At 40.5% G+C, this 21111-nt stretch overlaps 2 protein-coding genes and 1 pseudogene across 2 annotated transcripts; 1 reads left to right on the top strand and 2 right to left on the bottom strand.

The window, feature by feature from the left end:
- Positions 1-12110: 12110 nt before the first annotated feature.
- LOC149393157 (uncharacterized) lies at positions 12111-13466 on the bottom strand. The gene is made up of 4 exons (XM_089617923.1): positions 12992-13466; positions 12649-12926; positions 12391-12514; positions 12111-12205 (listed from the first exon to the last, which is right to left on the bottom strand). The coding sequence occupies exons 1-4, from the start codon at positions 13464-13466 to the stop codon at positions 12111-12113; spliced, it is 972 nt and encodes a 323-aa protein (XP_089474049.1).
- A 189-nt stretch (positions 13467-13655) lies between these two features.
- LOC149393158 (uncharacterized) lies at positions 13656-14527 on the bottom strand (annotated as a pseudogene).
- A 2125-nt stretch (positions 14528-16652) lies between these two features.
- Positions 16653-18631, top strand: LOC149393159 (uncharacterized). Its single transcript, XM_089616498.1, has one exon. It carries the CDS (start codon positions 16726-16728, stop codon positions 18481-18483), a length of 1758 nt encoding a protein of 585 aa, XP_089472624.1. The 5' UTR covers positions 16653-16725; the 3' UTR covers positions 18484-18631.
- Positions 18632-21111: the final 2480 nt, after the last annotated feature.

A 21111-nucleotide genomic window follows, 5' to 3' on the forward strand; every position in this document is an offset into this window, starting at 1 on the left:
TTCTATAGTCCCGAGGACGATAAGACTTTCGTTAGCACGAATGCTCGTTTCCTTGAGGAGGACTTTATAAAGGATGCGAAACCTAGAAGCAAAATTGTGCTTGAAGAAAAGTTGGGTGAGGAAGCTTCTACCTCGTCTGTAAGAACTGTTCTTACCCCAACTGAAACACAACCTAACTCATCAGAATCTCGTCAAGTAGTACTTCGACGTAGTGGGAGGGCTACTCAAAAGCCTGACAGGTACATGTCTTATGGAGACTCTCTTGTAGCCGTCTCCGACATGGATGATCCTGTTTCCTATAGCCAAGCAATGGCTTGTTCTGAATCAAACCTTTGGCTTGACGCCATGAAAGTTGAGATGCACTCGATGTATGTCAACAAAGTCTGGAAACTTGTAGACCTTCCTGAAGGGATTAAACCCGTAGGGTGTAAGTGGATATACAAGAAGAAAAGGGGTCCTGATGGGAACGTTGAGACGTTCAAAGCACGACTTGTGGCAAAGGGTTATACCCAACAAGAAGGGATTGACTATGAAGAAACCTTCTCGCCAGTCGCGATGCTTAAATCCATCCGCATACTCCTATCCATAGCTGCAGCTCTCGACTATGAGATCTGGCAAATGGATGTCAAGACAGCTTTTCTGAATGGCAATCTTGACGAGCGCATTTACATGGCTCAACCAGACGGTTTCGTGGATAAAGGTCAAGAGACCAAGGTTTGTGAGTTGCTTAAATCCATTTATGGACTAAAGCAAGCATCTAGGTCATGGAACATTAGATTCGATGAAACTGTAAAGAGCTTCGGCTTTGAACAGTCAATAGATGAGCCTTGTGTTTACAAGTTAATACACGAAGGCAAAGTTGTGTTTCTGGTACTATATGTCGATGATATACTACTCATTGGTAATGACGTGGGTAAGTTATCTGAGGTTAAGGTCTGGCTAGCAAAGCAATTCGATATGAAGGATCTAGGAGATTTAGATGTTACATTTTTTGACATTTTTAATAGGCTTTACTAGTTTAGATTTAGATGTTAGAGTTATTAACAAATATCTATTTTTTGTATGCATCTTTCTACCTTAATCCAAAGTTACAGTACAATAAAGAGGTTCAAATCGATAATACACACATGGCAGCGGTGACAAAAGTCTTCGACTTTTTGCACCCACTCGATGATTCTTCTAGGCTAGGACATGAGGTATTTATGGTATTGGTATTTATGCACACGTCTTTAATATTAATTTCTAATGGCATATATTTTTCAAATATATAGTTGTTAGCATTTCGAGATGTTGTCAATGGTGCCCACAAGAAGAGTTGTAGTCTTTATTTTGAACATTTGATGTAATAAAGTCTCATAAAGACTCTTGCTTGTAATTGCCTATTCATTCATTAATAAAGTTGAAACGTTCATTCAATCTTCCTTGTCTGAAGCTTTATGATAAAACCATAGTCTTTTAGTCCATAAACAAACTTAACAACTTACGAAGAGACAAATGTAGATTTGCATGAACAAACTCTTCGTAGTTTGCTTAAAACGATATATTCGCAATCTTAGGGTCAAAGGACTATTGACCTCAGTATGATTGTTAGAAGAATCTATGATGTCTGGTTATGAGGCATTGAGAGTTAGGAACTCTATAGTTCTTCTAGGTATCTTCCGAAGGTACTGAATTGACCAGTGCACTTCTAGAGACAAGATAAGAACAAACCATTTAACCTCTTATGTCTCGAAGTCACTATGTATGAATTGCATCATGCTTACCTTAATCCTGAAATGAGACATGCCATTTCACACCTTAGTATTCTCATTTGAGAAAGTCAAAGTTCGGACTCACTATGTGATTCCGAACAAGGCCTATTGGTGAAGTACTAAGTTGTGAGTCTGTCATGAGTAACTTTGTGAAGTTCTCATAGATATGGAATTCATGTACAAGATTGCTGAAATGCAATGTATGTCACCTCATGCTTTGTTCCTTGGAGTGTGAATAAATGAACTGGCCAGTGTCCAAATTGAGTCTTGACTCTTTTGGATGAAACAATGTGACTTGTTAGCTCCTCGTCAATACATTGTTTCTAACTTATTCACAAGCGACAAAGGAGTTGAGGAAATAACAGCTAGAAGGGTAAAATGGTAATTTAGTAAATCCCGACTAGCTGATGACATTCATGAAGGGTAAACATAGATAATATTCAGTGGATCCGCTCATCATAATTAGGTCGAATTCTTGAGTAGAAAATAAATTCATTTGAACCGAGAGATTTTCAGTGTCAGCTCTTTAGTGGAGTCAGTTGGCATTAAGCTAAACTTGGAAAAGGTTTGTGAACTTTTGAGTCCAAGTGTTTAGCTAAAGCTTTGTTCATTTGGGTCCATGAGGTCACTGTCACGAATCACATCGATAGGAATAGTTAAACTGGAAGCTAAGCCAAAACAAGAACGAAAATAGTTAAAAGGGTATTTTTGTCTTTTGAGACATAAGGATGAAATGGATGTCAATAAATTTTGACAAGTTCATTTGATGACTTAATGTCACTCGGCCATAATATGATTAATTGGGCCTTGTGAATTAATTTCATTTCATAAGAATTTTATTGAAAACTCTTAATGGGCCTTTTTCATGTTCTCATGAATAAATGAAGAAGCTTCTAGAAGCTCCTTCTAGAAGTGAAATGGGCGCCCATAATACCCAAGGAAAGAGAGTTTATTTTGTGCATAAATGTATTTAGATACTTGCCAAAAGAAAAAGAGGAAACAAATTTCCCACACATGCTTGTAGGAAATTCGGCCAAGTGAGAAAAGGGAAAGCCAAGGAACAAAAAAGGAAACAAATCCTAGCCTCTAGGAGGCAGCCTTGGGCGCCCAACATGAAATGGGAAATGAAGGATTTTTGCTCATGAATATGTGATATTCTATAGAAGAGGAAACTACCTTATTGAAGGTGAGACCTCTCCTATAAATAGGAGCCCCATTTCCTCACAATTCAATCATCCAAGTTTAAGAGATTTAAGAGACTCTCTCTCTAGAACTTGTGGCCGAAATCTTCTCTCTCTCTCTCTAGTTTATTTTCGATTTTTTTCTTGTCTTGGCACCTAGGTCCTCACTCGACCTAGTGTTTAGCTCTGCGACTTCGAGACTCGTTCTTAAGTCGTAGTGTTTAAAAGTGCCCACTCACTGATTCCTTCTTTTCGAGTGATTTAGTGATAGAAACTATCGTGGTTGCTCGAGTTCCCGAGGAAAGAAAAGAGAGACGTGCTGCGAGGGGAGACGAACGTTGCCAACCTTCCAAAGGCTCATCAACGTTCAAGCATCAAAAAGGTTAGTAACTTTTATAGCTCATATTAGTTTTTATTTACATGCATATGCTCTTGTCTAGGTTGGTAAAAACTAGTTTTACTTAAAAAGAAAATTTTTAAAATTCCGCCGCTTAACGAAGCGTTAAACTTTTTCTTAAACCCTAGATCGATTCCAACACGAGACGCTAAAGGAGATTTTTGTCAAAAAAGTGCGATATCAGCGAGGGGTACTCTAGCAGCAGGTAATACTCGCGCTTTCACTTAATGATTTAAGATGGTTGATAATGTGTATGTAATGTATTTAATGTTGATAATGTGTATGTATTTAGCAAATTGGTGGGAGCTTTATGGAAATGCTACTCCGACATTGCAAAAATTAGCTATGCGAATCCTTTCCCAAACCGCGTCTTCATCAGCATGCGAAAGGAATTGGAGCACGTTTGCATTAGTGCATACAAAGCAGCGGAACCGCCTAGCATACAGGAGGTTGGAGAAACTTGTATTTTGCAGTTACAACATGAAGCTGAACATGAGAGACATGAAGTACAAGTTCGAAAATTCAATGGTGCCTTTAGATCCTTTGGACATGATCGAACGGGCTTTTGAAAGATCGGGAGCCCAAAATGAAGGAGATGATGAGATGTTACACTGGATTGATCCTATTCACTTAGATGATGAAAATCAGAACCCAGATATGCACATTGCTGAAGAGGCTGAAAATCTTGGAGTTGATGTCAACCGAGTTCTGAACGAAAGCGTCCGCCCCCCTCTCCCTCCCATCGAGAGACTCAAGACGGTTCAAGTTCTTCAGATGATATTGGTCATGCCTCGGATGATAATGCAGGTAAGATTGCTCTCATAATTTAATAAAACAAGTTTTTATTTTCTAATTCCATTTTTATTATAGTGATAAGAGGTGGTGTTGGTGGTGGTGATGGTGGTGGTGAAGAACGTGGCGGGCAATTCGGGGGCGGTGGTGGATACGATCGTCAATTCGGCGGCGGTGGTGGATATAGCGTACCACAAACGGACGATGAATACGACCGCATGAATCCAGCCTTTTTTTAGTCAGGATATGGAGGCAATACGTACGGAGGTTTGTCTGATGCAATATCATTCTCTTCTACTAGCAAAGATGTTGATCAATTGTCACAGTTTTTCGGTGGGTTCTCGATTACACCAGAGGACTCAAAATCCTCGCATCCAGTTGAGCCGCATGGCGGGTCTTACACTTATCCTGAGTATCCCATGATAGTCCCAGTGCCCGTGCCTGTCCCCGTCATCCCCGTCTCTCCCCCCATTTTAAGGGATTTTTACCAGCCACATGAGCCCCAACCTCGTATTCATTACCGACCAGGTTTTCCAAAATACTCCATTTATGTTGCATTAGATCAGTATAATTATGATCGTCACGTAGAGACTTATATGACTACATATGCTCACATGATGACTTGGTACGAGTATTGCCTGATGCAAGACCAACAACCTCATACATTTCAGGGTCCTTGACACTCTACATACGAGTAGCGACAATGACTGTGAACTCTACTTTTTACTATGCTTTAGTTTGTAGTACACTTATTATATTTTGTGTTGTTTTGTGTGAGAACTCTCTATTATGTGTATAATTATTTGTTTTCTTTATTTAGTGTGACTTTGCTTGAGAACTCCATAATATATGTGTTATTTGTACTCTACTTAGAACTTCATGTCTGGAATTTTGTAAACTTTATTCTAAAATTTATATAGATTGTGTATCCTAAACTTATACAAAATCATAATTAAAAAGTTGTTCAAATACTCTGCGTGTGGAACTGGAAATATGCGATTGTAAATTGATGTGTTTATTCCATTGATTTGTTGCCATTTATATATGCAAATATCACATACAAAACGTGGGAAATAAAGGATAATATAACAACTAATCTTCCTAATACTAAGGAAATATAACAAATCACAGAAACAAATAAAAACCTATATACAAGGTAACTATACGCATAAGACTCGTTCAACACCCCCCGTCAAGTTGGAGTCGGGAGAGAGATGTCGAGCACGCCCAACTTGGAAAAAAGGTGATGAAAAGTACTGCACCAAGCGGTTTTGTGAAAATATCGGCAAGCTGATCTGAAGAACGTAAGTAGCTGGTGGAGATGAGACCGGAAATAATTTCTTCGCAGACAAAATGACAATCAAGCTCAATTTGCTTTGTTCGTTCGTGGAAGACTGGGTTGTTGGCGATGTGTATGGCGGCTTGGTTGTCACAATGAACGGTGATCGGTTGTTGAGGAGGAAAAATTAGATCGGAGAGTAGATAGTGTAGCCATTGTATCTCAGAAGTAAGAGTAGCGAGTGATCGATATTCAGCCTCGGCTGAAGATCGAGAGATAGTGGGCTGGTTATATATCCAGTAGTGGAACGACGAGTAATAGGACAACCAGCCCAGTCAGAATCAGCAAAGCCAACAAGCGAAAGAGAACTAGTGGCGGAAAGAAGGATTCCTTTACCAACTGACCCTTTTAGATAGCGGATAACACGATTCGCCGCATCAAGGTGGGTTGAACGAGGAAGTTGCATGAATTGACTAAGAGTATTCACTGCATATTGAATGTCAGGACGGGTGACAGTCAAGTAAAGGAGATGATCAACGAGACGTCGATAAATGGATGGGTCGGGAAGTGGTGTACCATCATCAGGAAGTAGATTAAGGTGTTGTTCCATAGGAAATGGAGAAGGGCGGCACCCAAGGTGACCAGAATCTGAGAGAATATCAAGAGTATATTTACGTTGACATAAAAAATGCCTTTCTTAGAACGAGATACTTCGATGCCAAGAAAATATCGAAGAGTTCCGAGATCCTTAATAGAGAAAGAATTGGCAAGAAATTGTTTAGTCTCGTAAATGACGGCTAGGTTGTTGCCAGTGATGATGATATCGTCAACATAAACAAGAACAAAAACACTGATTTGACCTTTGACATATGTGAAAAGACTGTAATCAGAGACAGATTGGCGGAAGCCACGTGATATGAGAGTAGAAGAAAATTTAGAGAACCATTGGTGAAAGGCTTGTTTTAGTCCATATAGAGATTTGTGTAATTTACAAACAGATGCATTACCCACATGAGCAAAACCAGGAGGAAGTTTCATGTAAACTTCTTCATGGAGATCACCTTGGAGAAAAGAATTGTTGACATCAAGTTGATGAAGGGTCCATCCTTCAATAGCAGCAATGGAGAGAAGAAGCCGAACGCTAACGAGTTTGGCAACAGGAGCAAACGTGTCATGATAATCAATCCCTTCAATTTGATTGTATCCTTTTGCAACGAGACGGGCTTTATAACGCTCGATGGAGCCATCGGAGTTATATTTGATCTTTTATACCCATTTACAACCAATTGGTATTTTTCCATGAGGTAAAGGGCATAGGGACCAAGTATGGTTAGTGACAAGAGCATTAATTTCAGAGGACATGGCAGTGCGCCAATGAGAAGATTTAACCGCTTCTGAATAGGTCTGTGGTTCAGTATGATCGATAATGGTGGATATAAAGGAACGATGAGAAGTACTTAAAGCGGCTAAAGAAAAGTGATTGATAAGAGGAAATGGAGTAGAAGTAGAGACATTAGTCCATATAAAATCGCTTAAACGAGCCGGGGGTTGTCGAACCCGTGAGGGACGGGTAGGCAGCGGAAGAATTACCGTATCCGGGATAGATTCAACAGCCTCGTGAGAAGGCGAATGAGGTGGTGGAGTTTCAACAACCATAGGTGCGGAAAGCGAGGATGTAGAGGAGAGATCAGATTGATAATCATTTAATGGAGTAATGCTTATCGGAGGAGTAGTAGGTGGCGTATGAGGATGATCACGGTAAGGAAATATAGACTCATGAAAGACAACATCGCGAGAGACATAAATACGACGTGTGGAGGGATCATAGACACGGTATCCCTTTTGACCAAAAGGATAACCAACGAAGATGCCAAGTTTGGCACGAGAGTCAAACTTATGTTGAATATACATATTTTTAGCGAAACATAAACATCCAAAGACTCATAGTGAAGAATACGATGCGGTAACACCAAATAAAAGTTCATGAGGAGATTTAAATTGAAGAATTGGTGTCGGTAATTTGTTAATGAGATAAGCAGCGGTAAGAATGCATTCTCCCCAAAAAAATAAAGGAAGATGACTTTGAAACCGCAAGGCGCGAGCAACATCGAGAAGATGACGATGCTTTCGTTCAACAATCCCATTTTGTTGGGGTGTGGCAACACAACTACGTTGATGAATAATGCCATGAGTATGACACCAAGTTTGAAACTTTGTGCACAAAAATTCAGTCCCGTTATCTGAACGAATGGTTTGAAGTTGTGGAAGGAAAAATCCACCAGTTCCGGTATTTATTTTAGATATATTTCCATTGAATTGTCGATTAATTTGATTAAAAAAATGTGTGATCATGTGAAACGTTTCAGATTTATTTTTCATAAGGTATATCCAAGTAAAACGTGAATAATCATCGACAATAGTTAAAAAATAACGAGATCCATTCAGAGAAGGAACGGAAAAAGGTCCCCAAATGTCAACATGTATTAACTCAAAACATTTGGAAGAATGAGAGAAACTAGAAGGAAATAATTGACGAGATTGCTTGGCTTGTGGACAAACATCACAAGTGAAGTTTTTATTTTGAACAATATTTGGAAAATTACGAACAAGAAAATTAAAACGAGAATTCCCGGGATGACCAAGGCGTGAATGCCATAAGTCGAAATTATTACATTGCTTAAAAGAAAATGCTTTATTTAATATGGGAATGCGATCCAAAAAATAAAGTCCATGTTGGTGACTACCCTGACCAATCTTCTCCTTCGAGGAATGGTCCTGAAACACACAGTGAGAAAAAAATGTGACTTCACAATTGAGATGTTTAGTTATTTGCGAAATAGACAATAAATTAAATTTGAAAGATGGGATGTGAAATACATCTTTCAAAATGAGATTGGGTGAGTACTTAATGACTCCAATATGAGTTACTGATGCTATTGATCCATCAGGCAATTGAACAGATATGTGATGTTGCAATTTAGAATAAGAAGAAAATAATGAAAGTGAGGTGCATATATGATTTGAAGCACCAGAATCTATAATCCAGGAGGAAGAAATACAAGATAAAATTGTACCTGCTAAATTTGCAGAATGGTCAGCGGAAGGATCAGCAACAGTGGTGTCATGTGCTTAGAGAGCCATCAATTTCTTGTATTGGTCTTGAGTCAGGGAAGATATTGGAGCTGCATGAGAGTTGTTGCTGCTGTGTGGTGTGGGACGTTTGGCCTGGCCGTCGGGAAAGCCGTGTAGCTGGTAGCAAGTGGCTCGTGTATGGCCGTGGCGGTTGCAATGTTCCCAGAATGGACGTGGTCGCTTTCCCGAGTGTAGATTAGATTGAGGAGCAGCAGAGTCCACGTTGTTGTGGCGATTATTCCACGATGCATTTCTGGAAGTGTGGAGGGCAGCAGAGTCCACGATCGGAGGCTGTATGTTCAGCTCCTGTTGTTTCTCTTCTTGGCGCACCAAGTTGTAGATCCGTTGAACGGAAGGAAAGGGCTCCATGACGAGGATCTGCCGGCGTACCGAAGAGAAACTGTCATGGAGTCCTTGTAGGAACTCCATGACTCGATCTTGATTGATTTGATCAATGATGGACTTTGAGTTCGCGCAGATGCACAGAGAGATGATGATGATGCTGTTTAACTCGTCCCAAAGGGACTTTAATTGAGTGAAATATGACGAGACGGTCATACCTTCTTGTTTCAGGTTTGAGATGGATTTCTTTAACTGGTAGATTTTCGGTGCGTTGGACTGAGAAAAACGATCTTTGAGGTCAAGCCAAATCTGAGCGGCAATCTCGGAGTAGAGGATACTTGGCCGGATTTCAGGAGAAACTGAGTTTAGAATCCATCTGCTCACTAAGTCATTGCAGCGTTCCCAGTTTAGGATATCACCTTGAGCAGTAGGCTTCAGCTATGTTCCGTCGACGAGGCCATATTTGTTCTTAGCTCGTAGAGCCATGGCGATTGCTCGGCTCCACGTGGCATAGTTATCACCCGTGAGAAGTGGTGTAACGAGAACAACAGATGGACTTTCTGACTAGTGAACATCATAGAGATTGGTTGTAGCAACCGGAGAAGCGGTGTTGAAGACCGGAATGGTTTCTTCGAGATTGAGATCGTCAGACATATTGAACGTCTACAAAAAAAAATGAAACAAATTGATCAGAGAAAAAATTAAAACAAACTGATCTGTGAAAAGAAGAGAAAAAAAACTGATCACGGAAAGAATAATTGATAGACGTGTGAAATGGAGAAAAAAAAAATGATAGCACAGTGATAATATCAATGAATGAATGTTAACAATTATAGAGAAAATGAATTGATTTGATAGTGAATGAATGCCAAGAATTGATGGACGTAATGTATGCTAAGAGAAAATGAATTGATTTGATAATGAATGAATGCCAAGAATTGATGGACGTGAATATGCAGTGAATGAAAATAGCAGTGAATGTATGCTAATGAATAGCAGTGAATTAAAATTGATTCTGATAATCAATAAAAAAACCGTTTACTTGTATGCTAATGAATAGCAATAAATGAGAGAATTGATTCTGATATGAAAATTGATTCTGATAATCAATAAAAAAAATGTTTACTTGTATGCTAATGAGTAGCAATAAATGAGAGAATTGATTCTGATATCATCAATGAAAATCCCAGAGTATAAGAACAGCAGATATAAAAAGAAAAAAAATCGCAGAGTATAAAGGACGCTCTGATACCATGTGAAACTGGAAATATGCGATTGTAAATTGATGTGTTTATTCCATTGATTTGTTGTCATTTATATAGGCAAATATCAGATACAAAACGTGGAAATAAAGGATAATATAACAACTAATCTTCCTAATACTAAGGAAATATAACAAATCAGGGAAACAAATAAAAACCTATATACAAGGTAACTATACGCATAAGACTCGTTCAACACTGCGGAATACCTTTTTTTTGCGGTATATCCTGCGAAATGCGGTATACCACACGGTACGAGATACCCCGAACGTTCATCAAATACCACGAGATACCACGGTACCAGAGCCGGCTTGACAAGTTTGGAGGCCTAAAGCAAATTTCAAAATATGATATATTTTAATAATAATAAAAAATTGAAGCATGTACAATTTGAATTTCATATTTTATGATATAATGATAATGATTTTATTAAATGATAATATAAATCTAAAACAATTTTTTTGTTTATGATAATAATAATAAGGATATCCTAATAATAATGATTCTATTAAACAATAATAGAAACAGTTAGCAACTTTTTTTCCCTACACAATAAGGAATCATTTTTTATTTTTTATGAAGAGTTGGTGTTCAAATATGGGCTTGTTCATGATGGCTTCTTTTTTACTAATAGTGTATGTAAATTTGGCAGCTGACACCAAGTATTATTGTATTATTATCATTATTATATTATTATTATTATTATTTGTGTAAAAACAAGTCAAAGTGAGTAAAAAAAAGGATAAATTACACTCATGCCCCCTGAACTCGGAGGTCATTAACAACTCACCCCCTGGACTCGAAATTTCCACAAAAACTACTCTGATCTTTCAATTTTTTTGAATTGCGCCCCTTCCGTCTATTATTTGCCGTTACCATCCATGATAAACCCACGTTTTCGGCACGTGACCCATCAGCGAGGTCAAATTATGATAATACCCTTGAGTAACCCAATTATATATAGAAATCCCTAACCCTAAAATCAAAATCCCGAACTTGGTTCTGATGTGAGCTTTGCAAACTCAAATCGATGGCGTCTTCGTCGAAATGTGGAGGTATCGGCTTCGATGAAGGAGAGTCTGTCGATAAACGTCGGATTACTCGCTGCTACTGTCGTGTATTGTGCGTCGAGCGAACGTCCTGGACGTGTGACAACCCAGGGAGGAGGTTTTATGGCTGTTCAAGGTTTGAGGTACGTTGTTCTTTGTTTGTATTCGCCGCTGCTATTCCTCGCTGTTTGTTTGTATAAAGAGCAAATAATGTTGGAGGTTATTTACAGAAGAACAGGGACATGGGTTGTGGTATGTTAGAGTGGATTGATCCACAAATGTGTAAAAGGTCTTTGCAAATTATACCTGGATTATTGAAGAAAATTAACAAGCTAGAAGCACGGGAAACAGAAGATGTGTCGGAGACGAACATGAATTATGAAGTTGACATTGAGCTGAAGCAGCTGAGGGAAAAAATAGGGGATGAATCGCGCAAATTGAAGATGTATATGATGGTATTATGTATTGGTGTAGGTTTTATTTTGATGTTCAAATAAATCATGTTTGTACTTAAGATTTTGTATGCAATTTGGACGAGTTTTATGTAATATGTGATCTGGACAAGTTTTTATGAGCACTGGACTTGGTTTGTTGTGGTGTTAGTTATCAGTGTTAGTTGGTTCAAATAGTATTTAAATTGGACAAAATGAATGGCATTTAAACTGACTGTAGTTGTTGGACAAAAGTAATTTAAATAGAAACATTAAAATGGACATCAAAATGAAGATCAAGAATGCAATCAAAACATTGAAATGGACAAAAGACCAACCTGGTCAGTTTTAGATTACGAAATGGACAAAATATGTTCAGTTTACAACCACAGTTTTGCTACCACATACATTTTTTCCTACCAATTACACCCAAAATAGTACCACATACATTTTTAGCTACTAATTTCATGCAAAAGAGTTCCACATATTTCACATCAACCACAGTTATACACAAACACATAAGCTAAAATAAATTTCTCGGCCGCAGTACATTCTTTCTTGTTGGAACCTTGTTGAGTCTCGGACTGCGCTGTAATTTCAAACATTACAAATGGTCAGATAAAGTAATGATGGTTGATACCGACTTAAAAAGTTAGCAACTAACCCTCAGCTGTGGTTGTGGATTGACTTGGCGCGGTCCACGTTGAGACGGTCCCTGTTGAAGGGCAGGTTGTTGAGATTGACCCTGTTGAGTTGGTCCACGTTGAGCTGGACCTTGTTGAGCTAGAGGTTGTTGTGATGGACCCTGTTGAGCTGCAGGCTGTTGAGCTGGAGCACGTTGAGTTGGAGCGCCTCTAGCTGCCTGTTGTGCATCTCTAGCCGCTCGCTGTTCAGTTATCTGCACGATAATGGATTAGATAGCAAGATATCATGACTTTAAATTTAGCACATTAAGCTTACCAATGCATCTTGTTGCCTTCTAAAACATGTTTTTAGGTTGTGTCCATGTTTTCCACATCCAGAACATCGTACTGTGACGTATTTTCGAGTCATTCTGGTTCCACCACGTGGAACTACCTCATCATGCTCCACCCTCCTCAACTTTTTAGGTCTCCCTGGCTCGGCTCTATTTGGTGGCATTCTAATCGGGTCTAGCCCTGTTTTTGGCCATTGCTCGATAGGGTTCAACGGACTGATCATGTATTTGTATGCAGTCATGTAAGCGGCCTTCTTGTAGCAATCATCCACATACATTTCCGGTTGCTGATGTTTTTGCCAAATACATGCAATGGCATGAGCACAAGGAATCCCTGAAAAGTCATACAAAATTAGACATGCCATACTTAATTATCTGAGTAATGAGTGAATTGAGTACCTGACAAGTCCCAACGATTGCATGAACATGTTCTTCTATTTAAATCAACCGAGTACATACTCCCATACATGTTCTGGACTTGGAATAGCAATTCCCCACACCAATGAGCAATGTTCTCTCCAGACAGTTCCTTATTCTTTTCAAGGATCTTATAAATGCGCGGACCAATTTCTCCTGGCCATTTTTCTACAGCCACTCGCTGTTTGCTAAACCTCTGCAGTAGGTACATTCTAATTCTCTCTAGCATGGATAGAATTGGTCTTTGCCTCGCTAGTAACACTGACCTAGTACCATTAAAGGACTCACACAAGTTGTTCAGTAAGATGTCACACTTGACAGTTGTTCTGAAGTTGCTCCTAGCCCAGTGTACTGGATTCTTTTCGCACAACCAATTGTAAGCCTCTTCATCCTCTGCCTTGATCATATCCATTTCTTGAACGAATTTGTGTTGAGAATACGCCTTTGCTGCTGACATTACCTTTTGTTTCAAAAATTGTCCCTTGAAAACCTGCTCAGGAGTAGTAGTGTGGAGTATTAGTTTGGTATATTAGTGTGAGAAATAAGTAACATGTTTTCATACATAGTGTGGTATATTAGTGTAAGATATTACCTTCGTGAAATTGGATTGCAAGTGCCTTGCACAATGTCGTTGTTCTGCGCCTACCTAACCGGCTTCCCACAGTCCATTCAGGGCTTCCTTTAACCCTTTCTGTTTGTCAGTGATAAATGTCCAGTGATGTCCATTGTGTATTCGCACATCGTCTTTCAAATAGTTTAAAAACCACGCCCACAAGGATTTTCATTCTGACTCCACCACCGCAAAAGCGACTGGAAACATGCTGTTATTGGCATCGATGCCAATGGCTGTCAACAGTTGACCTGTGTGATGTCCTTTGATGTGACATCCATCAAGCCCGAGCACAGGTCTACAACCCTCGTTGAAGCCAGATTTAGAGCCAGAATAACAAATGTATAGCCTTTTAAATATAGGCCTACCTTGTTCGTCGGCCTCAGTCAGGAATTCGACAGTTGATCCTGGATTAGATCGCTTGATCTCTGCACCATAGTCCCACAAAGACGCATACTGTTCTTTGTACGTGCCTTCAATCACTTTGGTCGCAAAAATTTTTGCTCGATAAGCCTTCATCTTTGAACATTGTAATACAAAGTCCTTTTGTACTTTCTGCATGAAGTTGGTGGCTGACCAATTGTCATTGTCTTTGAAAGTATCCATGTACTTGTTAGACAACCATCGTGAAGTGGCGAACCTATTCTTGTTTGTTCTGGCGCAAGTGTGCTCAGGCACATAGGTCTTTATTGCAAATGTGGTCGTCTTACCTAGTTCTGATGCATAGCAAAGCCATTTACAATTCGCATCTTTGCAAACTGCTCGCACTCTATTCGGGTCGTTGACCTTGAAGCGAACTTCCTTCCCTGATCTGATAGAGTATTCTCGGATGGCATCTTTGAATACACTTCCACTAGGGAATACTAGGCCCAATTTGAGCTGAGGACAACCCATGTCTGTGTCTTGTCTGAACTCTTGAAACTTTGGCAGAACCTTCTTCGAAACCGAACCACCCTTGTCTTCATCTTCGCTAGACGACTCATGGTGTAAGTTGATGTTCTCTTCGTCGTTGTAGTCACTATCTGCAGCCGACACTGGTTCATCATCACTGTAAGGTTTTTTACCTTTGCCCTTTAAACAACGCTCTACAGTTGCCCCGTCCACGGCCACCTCATCTTCACTCTTCCCAAATCCACTATCTTCCTCAACAACTTCAGCGTCCTCATCATCATCTGCTTCTGTTTCACCATCTTCTTGAATTTCTGGCTGGCTGAAGGGCTGTTGACTGTCATCTACTTGGCTGAATGGCTGTTGACTCTCATCCACTTGGCTGAATGGCTGTTGACTCTCATCCACCTGGCTGAATGGCTGTTGACTCTCATCCACTTGACTGAATGGCTGTTGACTCTCATCCACTTGTCTGAATGGCTGTTGACTCTCATCCACTTGACTGAATGGCTGTTGACTCTCATCCACTTGGCTTTGTGGGTCTTGACCCTCATCGTGTTGACTGACTGGCTCTTCAATATCAGCAGGATGACTTTGTGGCTGTTGACTCCCATCCACCTGGCTTTGTGATTGTTGACTCTCATCCAGGTTAAGTTCAGTCTCTTCAAATTCAGCTTGACATTCTTGAAATACAAGTTCAGGATCTTCAACTACAGTCTCACCCACTTCAACATCTGGAACGTCAACTGCTGGACTTGAGTCTTCTACCAGAAGAAGAGTATGCCCTTCTTCAACCCAGTGATCACAATACAGAGGCAGTAGAAATGTCCTCTCAAGCAGCATTCCTACAACACTTAACAACGTACTATCTGAGTCAAGAAATATAAACTCAGTAGCGTCAGCAGGTACCATGTAATACAGCCCTCCAACAAAGTATCCCAAGTCTTTCTTCAAAATCGCGTCCAACTCCAGTAACGACAACCGGTCAATGTCCATGTGGTCCACATAGTCCACTTTAGAGTCCACATAAGCCAGTCGGTCATTCACCAATTCCATCCTACCCCCATGGTGAACTTCGTACGTAAATTTTCCTGACCCAGTGACTGCAGCAATACAAACAAGCAAAGACGTGCAAAAAAAAAAACAATTACTCCACCATACAAACATTACTGGTCCCTACACTTGTATTTAAAGTCTGAAATCAAAATATCGAAACCCCCAAAACCAGACAACGACAACAAAAGTGGTCCCTTTGTCACTTTCATAAAGACTAACCCACCAACACCCGACATTTCATAAAAAACAAAGCATAACAAATACCAGCAGTGGTCCCAACATTTCACTTTCATAAATACTAACCCACCAACACCCGACATCCTGGATTTATTTATATTTAATCTTGAAATAAAGATGCTCACCGTACGGTGGTAAGCGCACCGATGCGTTACTTTGGGAATCGCATTTTTGCTTCTTCGTCGCCGGAGATTTACGAGCGGTCTTCTTCGTCGAAGACGATTTCTGCTTCTTCTTCGCCGGAGATTGATTTCGCGGGGGTTTCCAACCAGTTTTCACCATTTCGAAATAAAACCCTAATTTTCTCGAAACTCATTCAACCCGCTTCTTTTCTACCCAAAAAATTTAAATGAAATTAATCATTTAAATTATCTTTAATTAATATCATGAGAGAATACCAAATATACCCCTCGCTGATGGGTCACGTGCCGAAAACGTGGGTTTGTCATGGATGGTAACTGAAAATAATAGACGGAATGGGCGCAATTCAAAAAAATTGAAAGATCAGAGTAGTTTTTGTGGAAATTTCGAGTTCAGGGGGTGAGTTGTTAATGACCTCCGAGTTCAGGGGGCATGAGTGTAATTTATCCTAAAAAAAAATGAGCCTTTTTTTTATTAGTGGACCTAAAGCCTTTGCTTTAGGTCCCTAAAGCAAAAGCCGGGCCAGCACGGTACGAGACCAGATACTCCCTAAAAAAAAGTGCGATACGGCCGCGAGATGCGAGATTTTAATCCTTGTCTCATACTCCGTAACAATAAAAAAAAGGAAAAAAAAAAAAAAAAAAAAAAAGCAATAACAAAAACATTTCAGTTCATTTATTTCCTTCCATTTCCATTTTGCTTATTGCCCAAGGCCCATGATTCATAAGATCTATATAAATACATACCATAGGACACTCGCATCGCACGTATTCACTGTTCTCAAATGGCGTCAATCCTCCTCGGCTCAACCGCCGCTAAAAATTCTCCCACAAACTCCCCACCGCCACAACAAACCACCGAATATCCGGTGGAAAAAGATTCTTCTACAATCATAAGAGAATTCCAAAACCTCGAAATCTCCGAAACGCTAACACCACCAGAGAAAGGCCTCACAGAAAATCTCTCCGCGACTTACCTCTCGTCGGGAAACCCGTGCCTGGACTTCTTCTTCCACGTGGTCCCCGACACTCCGCCGGAGTCCCTCCTCCGCAGCCTCGAATCCGCCTGGGCCCACCATCCCCTAACAGCCCTCAAGCTCGTCTTCAACCTCAGGGGAGTCCGAGGCTCCGGAAAGTCCGACCGGGAAGGCTTCTACACCGCTGCGCTATGGCTCTACCGCCACCACCCCAAGACCCTAGCCCTGAACTGCAACGCCGTTGCCTCTTTCGGGTACTTCAAGGACCTCCCGGAGATTCTCTACCGCCTTCTGGAAGGTTCCGAGGCGAGGCGGGAACAGAAGGAGGAGTGGGAGAAGCGGAAGAATCGGAAGGGTGTGAAGGGACTGGACAAGGATACTGCGAGGGCTGTGAGGAAGGAGAGAGAGCTCGCGAAAGCCAAGAGAGCCTTGGGAAGGTACGAGAGTGACGAGAATTACAGGTTTCTGTATGATTCCGTGTGTGGTGTTTTTGCCGAGATGTTGAGATCGGATATAGAGTTCCTGAAGCTCGGCGAGACTGGGAAGATCAGCTTGGCGTCGAAATGGTGTCCCTCCATTGACTCTGCGTACGACAAGACGATCCTGATTTGTGAGGGGATTGCGAAGAGGATCTTCCCGAGGGAGGAATTCCCGAGAGACAGGCTGAGGAAGGAAGTCCTGGTCCCTCTCCACAGGTCTCTCCAGCTTCCGGAGGTCTGCATGAGCGCCGGGGAATGGAGCTCGCTTCCGTACAGCCGAGTCGCGTCGGTCGCGATGAAGAATTACAAAAAGACATTCTCGAAGCGCGACAGGGAGCGGTTCGAGGCCTTCCTTGAAGACGTCAAGTCCGGGAAGGCCAAGATCGCGGCGGGGGCCCTCCTCCCGCACGAGATCGTGGCGTCCCTCGATGACGTGGCGGAGCTCCAGTGGGAGAGGATGGTGAGGGACCTGAGGGAGGGCGGGAAGCTGAGCGGGTGTGTGGCGGTCTGCGACGTCTCTGGCAGCATGAGCGGCGTTCCCATGGAGGTCTGCGTGGCTCTCGGGCTTCTCGTCTCGGAGCTCAACGACGGGCCCTGGAAAGGTAAGGTCATCACGTTCAGCAAGTCGCCGGAGATCCACTCGGTCAAGGGGGAGACGCTCACGGACAAGGCCGGGTTCGTCCGCGCCATGGATTGGGGCATCAACACCGACTTCCAGAAGGTGTTTGACCTCGTCCTCGGGTTCGGAGGAGATCGGAATATTCCGAAGCGGGTCTTCGTGTTCAGCGACATGGAGTTCGACCAGGCGTGTTGCGGCGACCGGAGCTGGGAGACCGACTATGAGGTCATAGTCAGGAAGTTTCGGGACAGAGGGTTTGAGGGGCCGCCGGAGATCGTGTTTTGGAATCTGAGGGACTCGTCTTCGACTCCAGTGATGGCTCGCCGGCCCGGAGTTGCTCTCGTAAGCGGCTTTTCGAAGAACTTGTTGACTTTGTTCCTGGAAGGAGGTGGGATAGTTGACCCTGAGAAGGTTATGGAGTCGGCCATTGCTAGGGAAGAGTACAATAAGCTAATTGTGTACGATTGATGACTTTTGTATATGTTTATTATGTTTTTTTTTTCATACAGTAAAAGAAGCGTGATTAGTCGGTCTTCAACAATGGCAAAATTTTAAGGTAGTTTAGTATGATCAGTAATTGTTGAATGGTTTCAAATGTGGTCAGATTTTTCGTTTTTGTCTTCCTCTTTTCATGACGTTGAGTTGTGCATCCGCCGGAACTGATGGATCGTCTTATGAGAATGATTCATAATGCAATGTAATGCGATATGTGGTATGGTATTATAATATTATTATGTTTGGGTCAATGTTGATGTCGGACCACAAAGTAATCGAATAGTCAACTCTTCCGCAAACAAAAGACCGAGCCTATTGGCTGACACAACTTTGCCACGTTCGTGGATTTATTAAGCAGTCGTTGCCATATTTTAACGGCATAAATACCATAACTTTTCGATTTATACACTTTTATATCACAACTTTTTTTTCGGCTGCAAAAATACCTAACGTTAGGTTTTAAGTCCACCGTTATTCTCATTCCGTTAGAATAACACGTGGACCCTGGCATAAATACAACAACTTTTCAATTTTATGGGTTATTGACGGCATAAATACCACAATTTTTCTATTTTATACATTTTTATACCAAAAATTTTATAGAAAAAATAATTAATAGACCGGGAGCTGATTGTGGAGGTAGAGTTCGACCTCATAAAATAATTTGATATTGGACCGCCAAAGTCCAACATTCATCAAAGCCCATCTCGATAAAAATAATATAAATAATTAATAAACAAAATTATTAATTGATTGTTATTAATCATTGTCGTACGAATTTAATAACTCACTTAGGCCCGCCCCAAGTCTATTTTACGGGCTCACAATGTGACTACCAAGGTCTCTGATGAAGTTGAAGTCAACACAGGTGAAGTGATATCGCCTTGAAATATGGAGAATTGACGATTTCTACCGAGCCTGTTCAAAAGCAGTTCGACGTGGCAAAAGAAGAGGCGATGAAGGACGAAGTCGCCAGCATGTTTCTCCAAGGATTTCACATATTGTTGTAGTATGAATTCTATTCTTCAGAGAGAATTTGCACATTATTTTACTTTTTTACCGCATACTCTCTCTCTCTCTCTCTCTCTCTCTCTCTCTCTCTCTCTATAATTGTACTTCTGAGCACGTCGATTGTGTTCATAATCATCCGAGCTTGACTAGTGTACTCAAGACCGAATAAAAAATAAATTCGTTTACTTGTTCTTAAGGTAGTTGTTTATAATTGTACTCTCGTTTCCTTATGATGATTTTCTTCGTAATTGTTGAGGCTTCGAAAATGACATCAACAGTCTCTTTTGGGGCATTTTGTCGAAACCTTGCACGCGTTTCGGAGATTTCCGGCGTTGGCGCAGAGAACAAGGAATGACATGGCGATAAAAGAGTCGGCGATGACACTGAGGCGGAGTGCCTGAGCATAGAGTGACGCACCGGGTGAGAAGGTAAAGCACGTGAGTGATTTGAGGATGGAACAGAAAGTGGGATCTTCGTCGTGAGAGAGCGAGTGAGCACATGTCGGCGAATAGGAGGAGGAAATTTTGCGGTTGACCCTAGCTCATGTGAGATCCGATGGGTATAAAAGTGTATAAAATTGAAAAGTTGTGGTATTTATACCGCCAATTACCTATAAAATTGAAAGTTGTGATATTTATGCCGGGGTGCACGTGTTATTTTAACGGATTGAGAATACGGTCGTCCTAGAACTTAACCTTAGGTATTTTTGCTGCCGAAAAAAAAGTTGTGGTATAAAGTGTGTAAATCGAAAAATTATGATATTTATGCCGGCAATAGCAATATATCATAAAATAGAAATGTTCGGTACAAAAATTAATATAAGCCACTAAATATCGACACACTATTAATATTTTTTTTCATTCTAATTTTTAACTAAAATAAATTTCACTTTCACAATGGCCATGAGTTATATTTAAAATGATTAGTACATGCACAACTACATTCAAGTCTTCATATGATATTTTTTTGCTCGCATACGTAATTGACCAAAATACTTTGTGCATATATATATATATATATATATATATAATATATACATTTTAAAAAATAAATATACAACATATTTGTAATTATATTTTTTTATAATATATTAGTTGGTATAACTGTCGATAAGCAATATATCAGCGATATACCATCGGTATTCTCGGTAGTCGGTATGTATATTTTTTTATAAAATACCAATCGATATAGCAGTTGATATTCGATATATCAGTCAAATCAAAACTTCGGTATCGATATCGGTGTCGATATATTAAACTTTGGTTGCCATCACGATCGAAGAATAAAGTCTTTACAAGAAAAAAAAGTCTTATGTGATACAGAGTTCCGAAATTTGGGCTGTCATACCATATCCGAAAATATAACGGGCTTAGCGGCCCATAATATTTGCCTAGGGCGTATTTTCCAATTATACAGGTAGCAAATTTAAAACATTGCATCCGTAACAATCGCTTAAACTTAATTCCTCAAATGCTCATTACTTTTATTTGTTCAATAATATATCTTTTAATTATACATATGGTTTAGTTGTTGGAATAAAGTGTGTTTTATTGATACTAAATACAATTTAATATCAAGTTACTGGTTGAT

Source organism: Urtica dioica, chromosome 6 (genome assembly GCF_054948205.1).
Source record: "Urtica dioica subsp. dioica isolate 48M chromosome 6, U.dioica_male_clone48M_v1_H2, whole genome shotgun sequence".
NCBI lineage: Eukaryota > Viridiplantae > Streptophyta > Magnoliopsida > Rosales > Urticaceae > Urtica > Urtica dioica.

Coding starts and splice junctions, on each gene's coding strand:
- LOC149393157 (XM_089617923.1), bottom strand. CDS start 13,466: ATGTCAGCAGCAAAGGCGTATTCTCAACACAAATTCGTTCAAGAAATG. Junction 12,927..12,991: donor CAATCGTTGGGACTTGTCAG/GTACTCAATTCA, acceptor ATGACTTTTCAG/GGATTCCTTGTGCTCATGCC. Junction 12,515..12,648: donor TGACTCGAAAATACGTCACA/GTACGATGTTCT, acceptor ATTATCGTGCAG/ATAACTGAACAGCGAGCGGC.
- LOC149393159 (XM_089616498.1), top strand. CDS start 16,726: ATGGCGTCAATCCTCCTCGGCTCAACCGCCGCTAAAAATTCTCCCACA.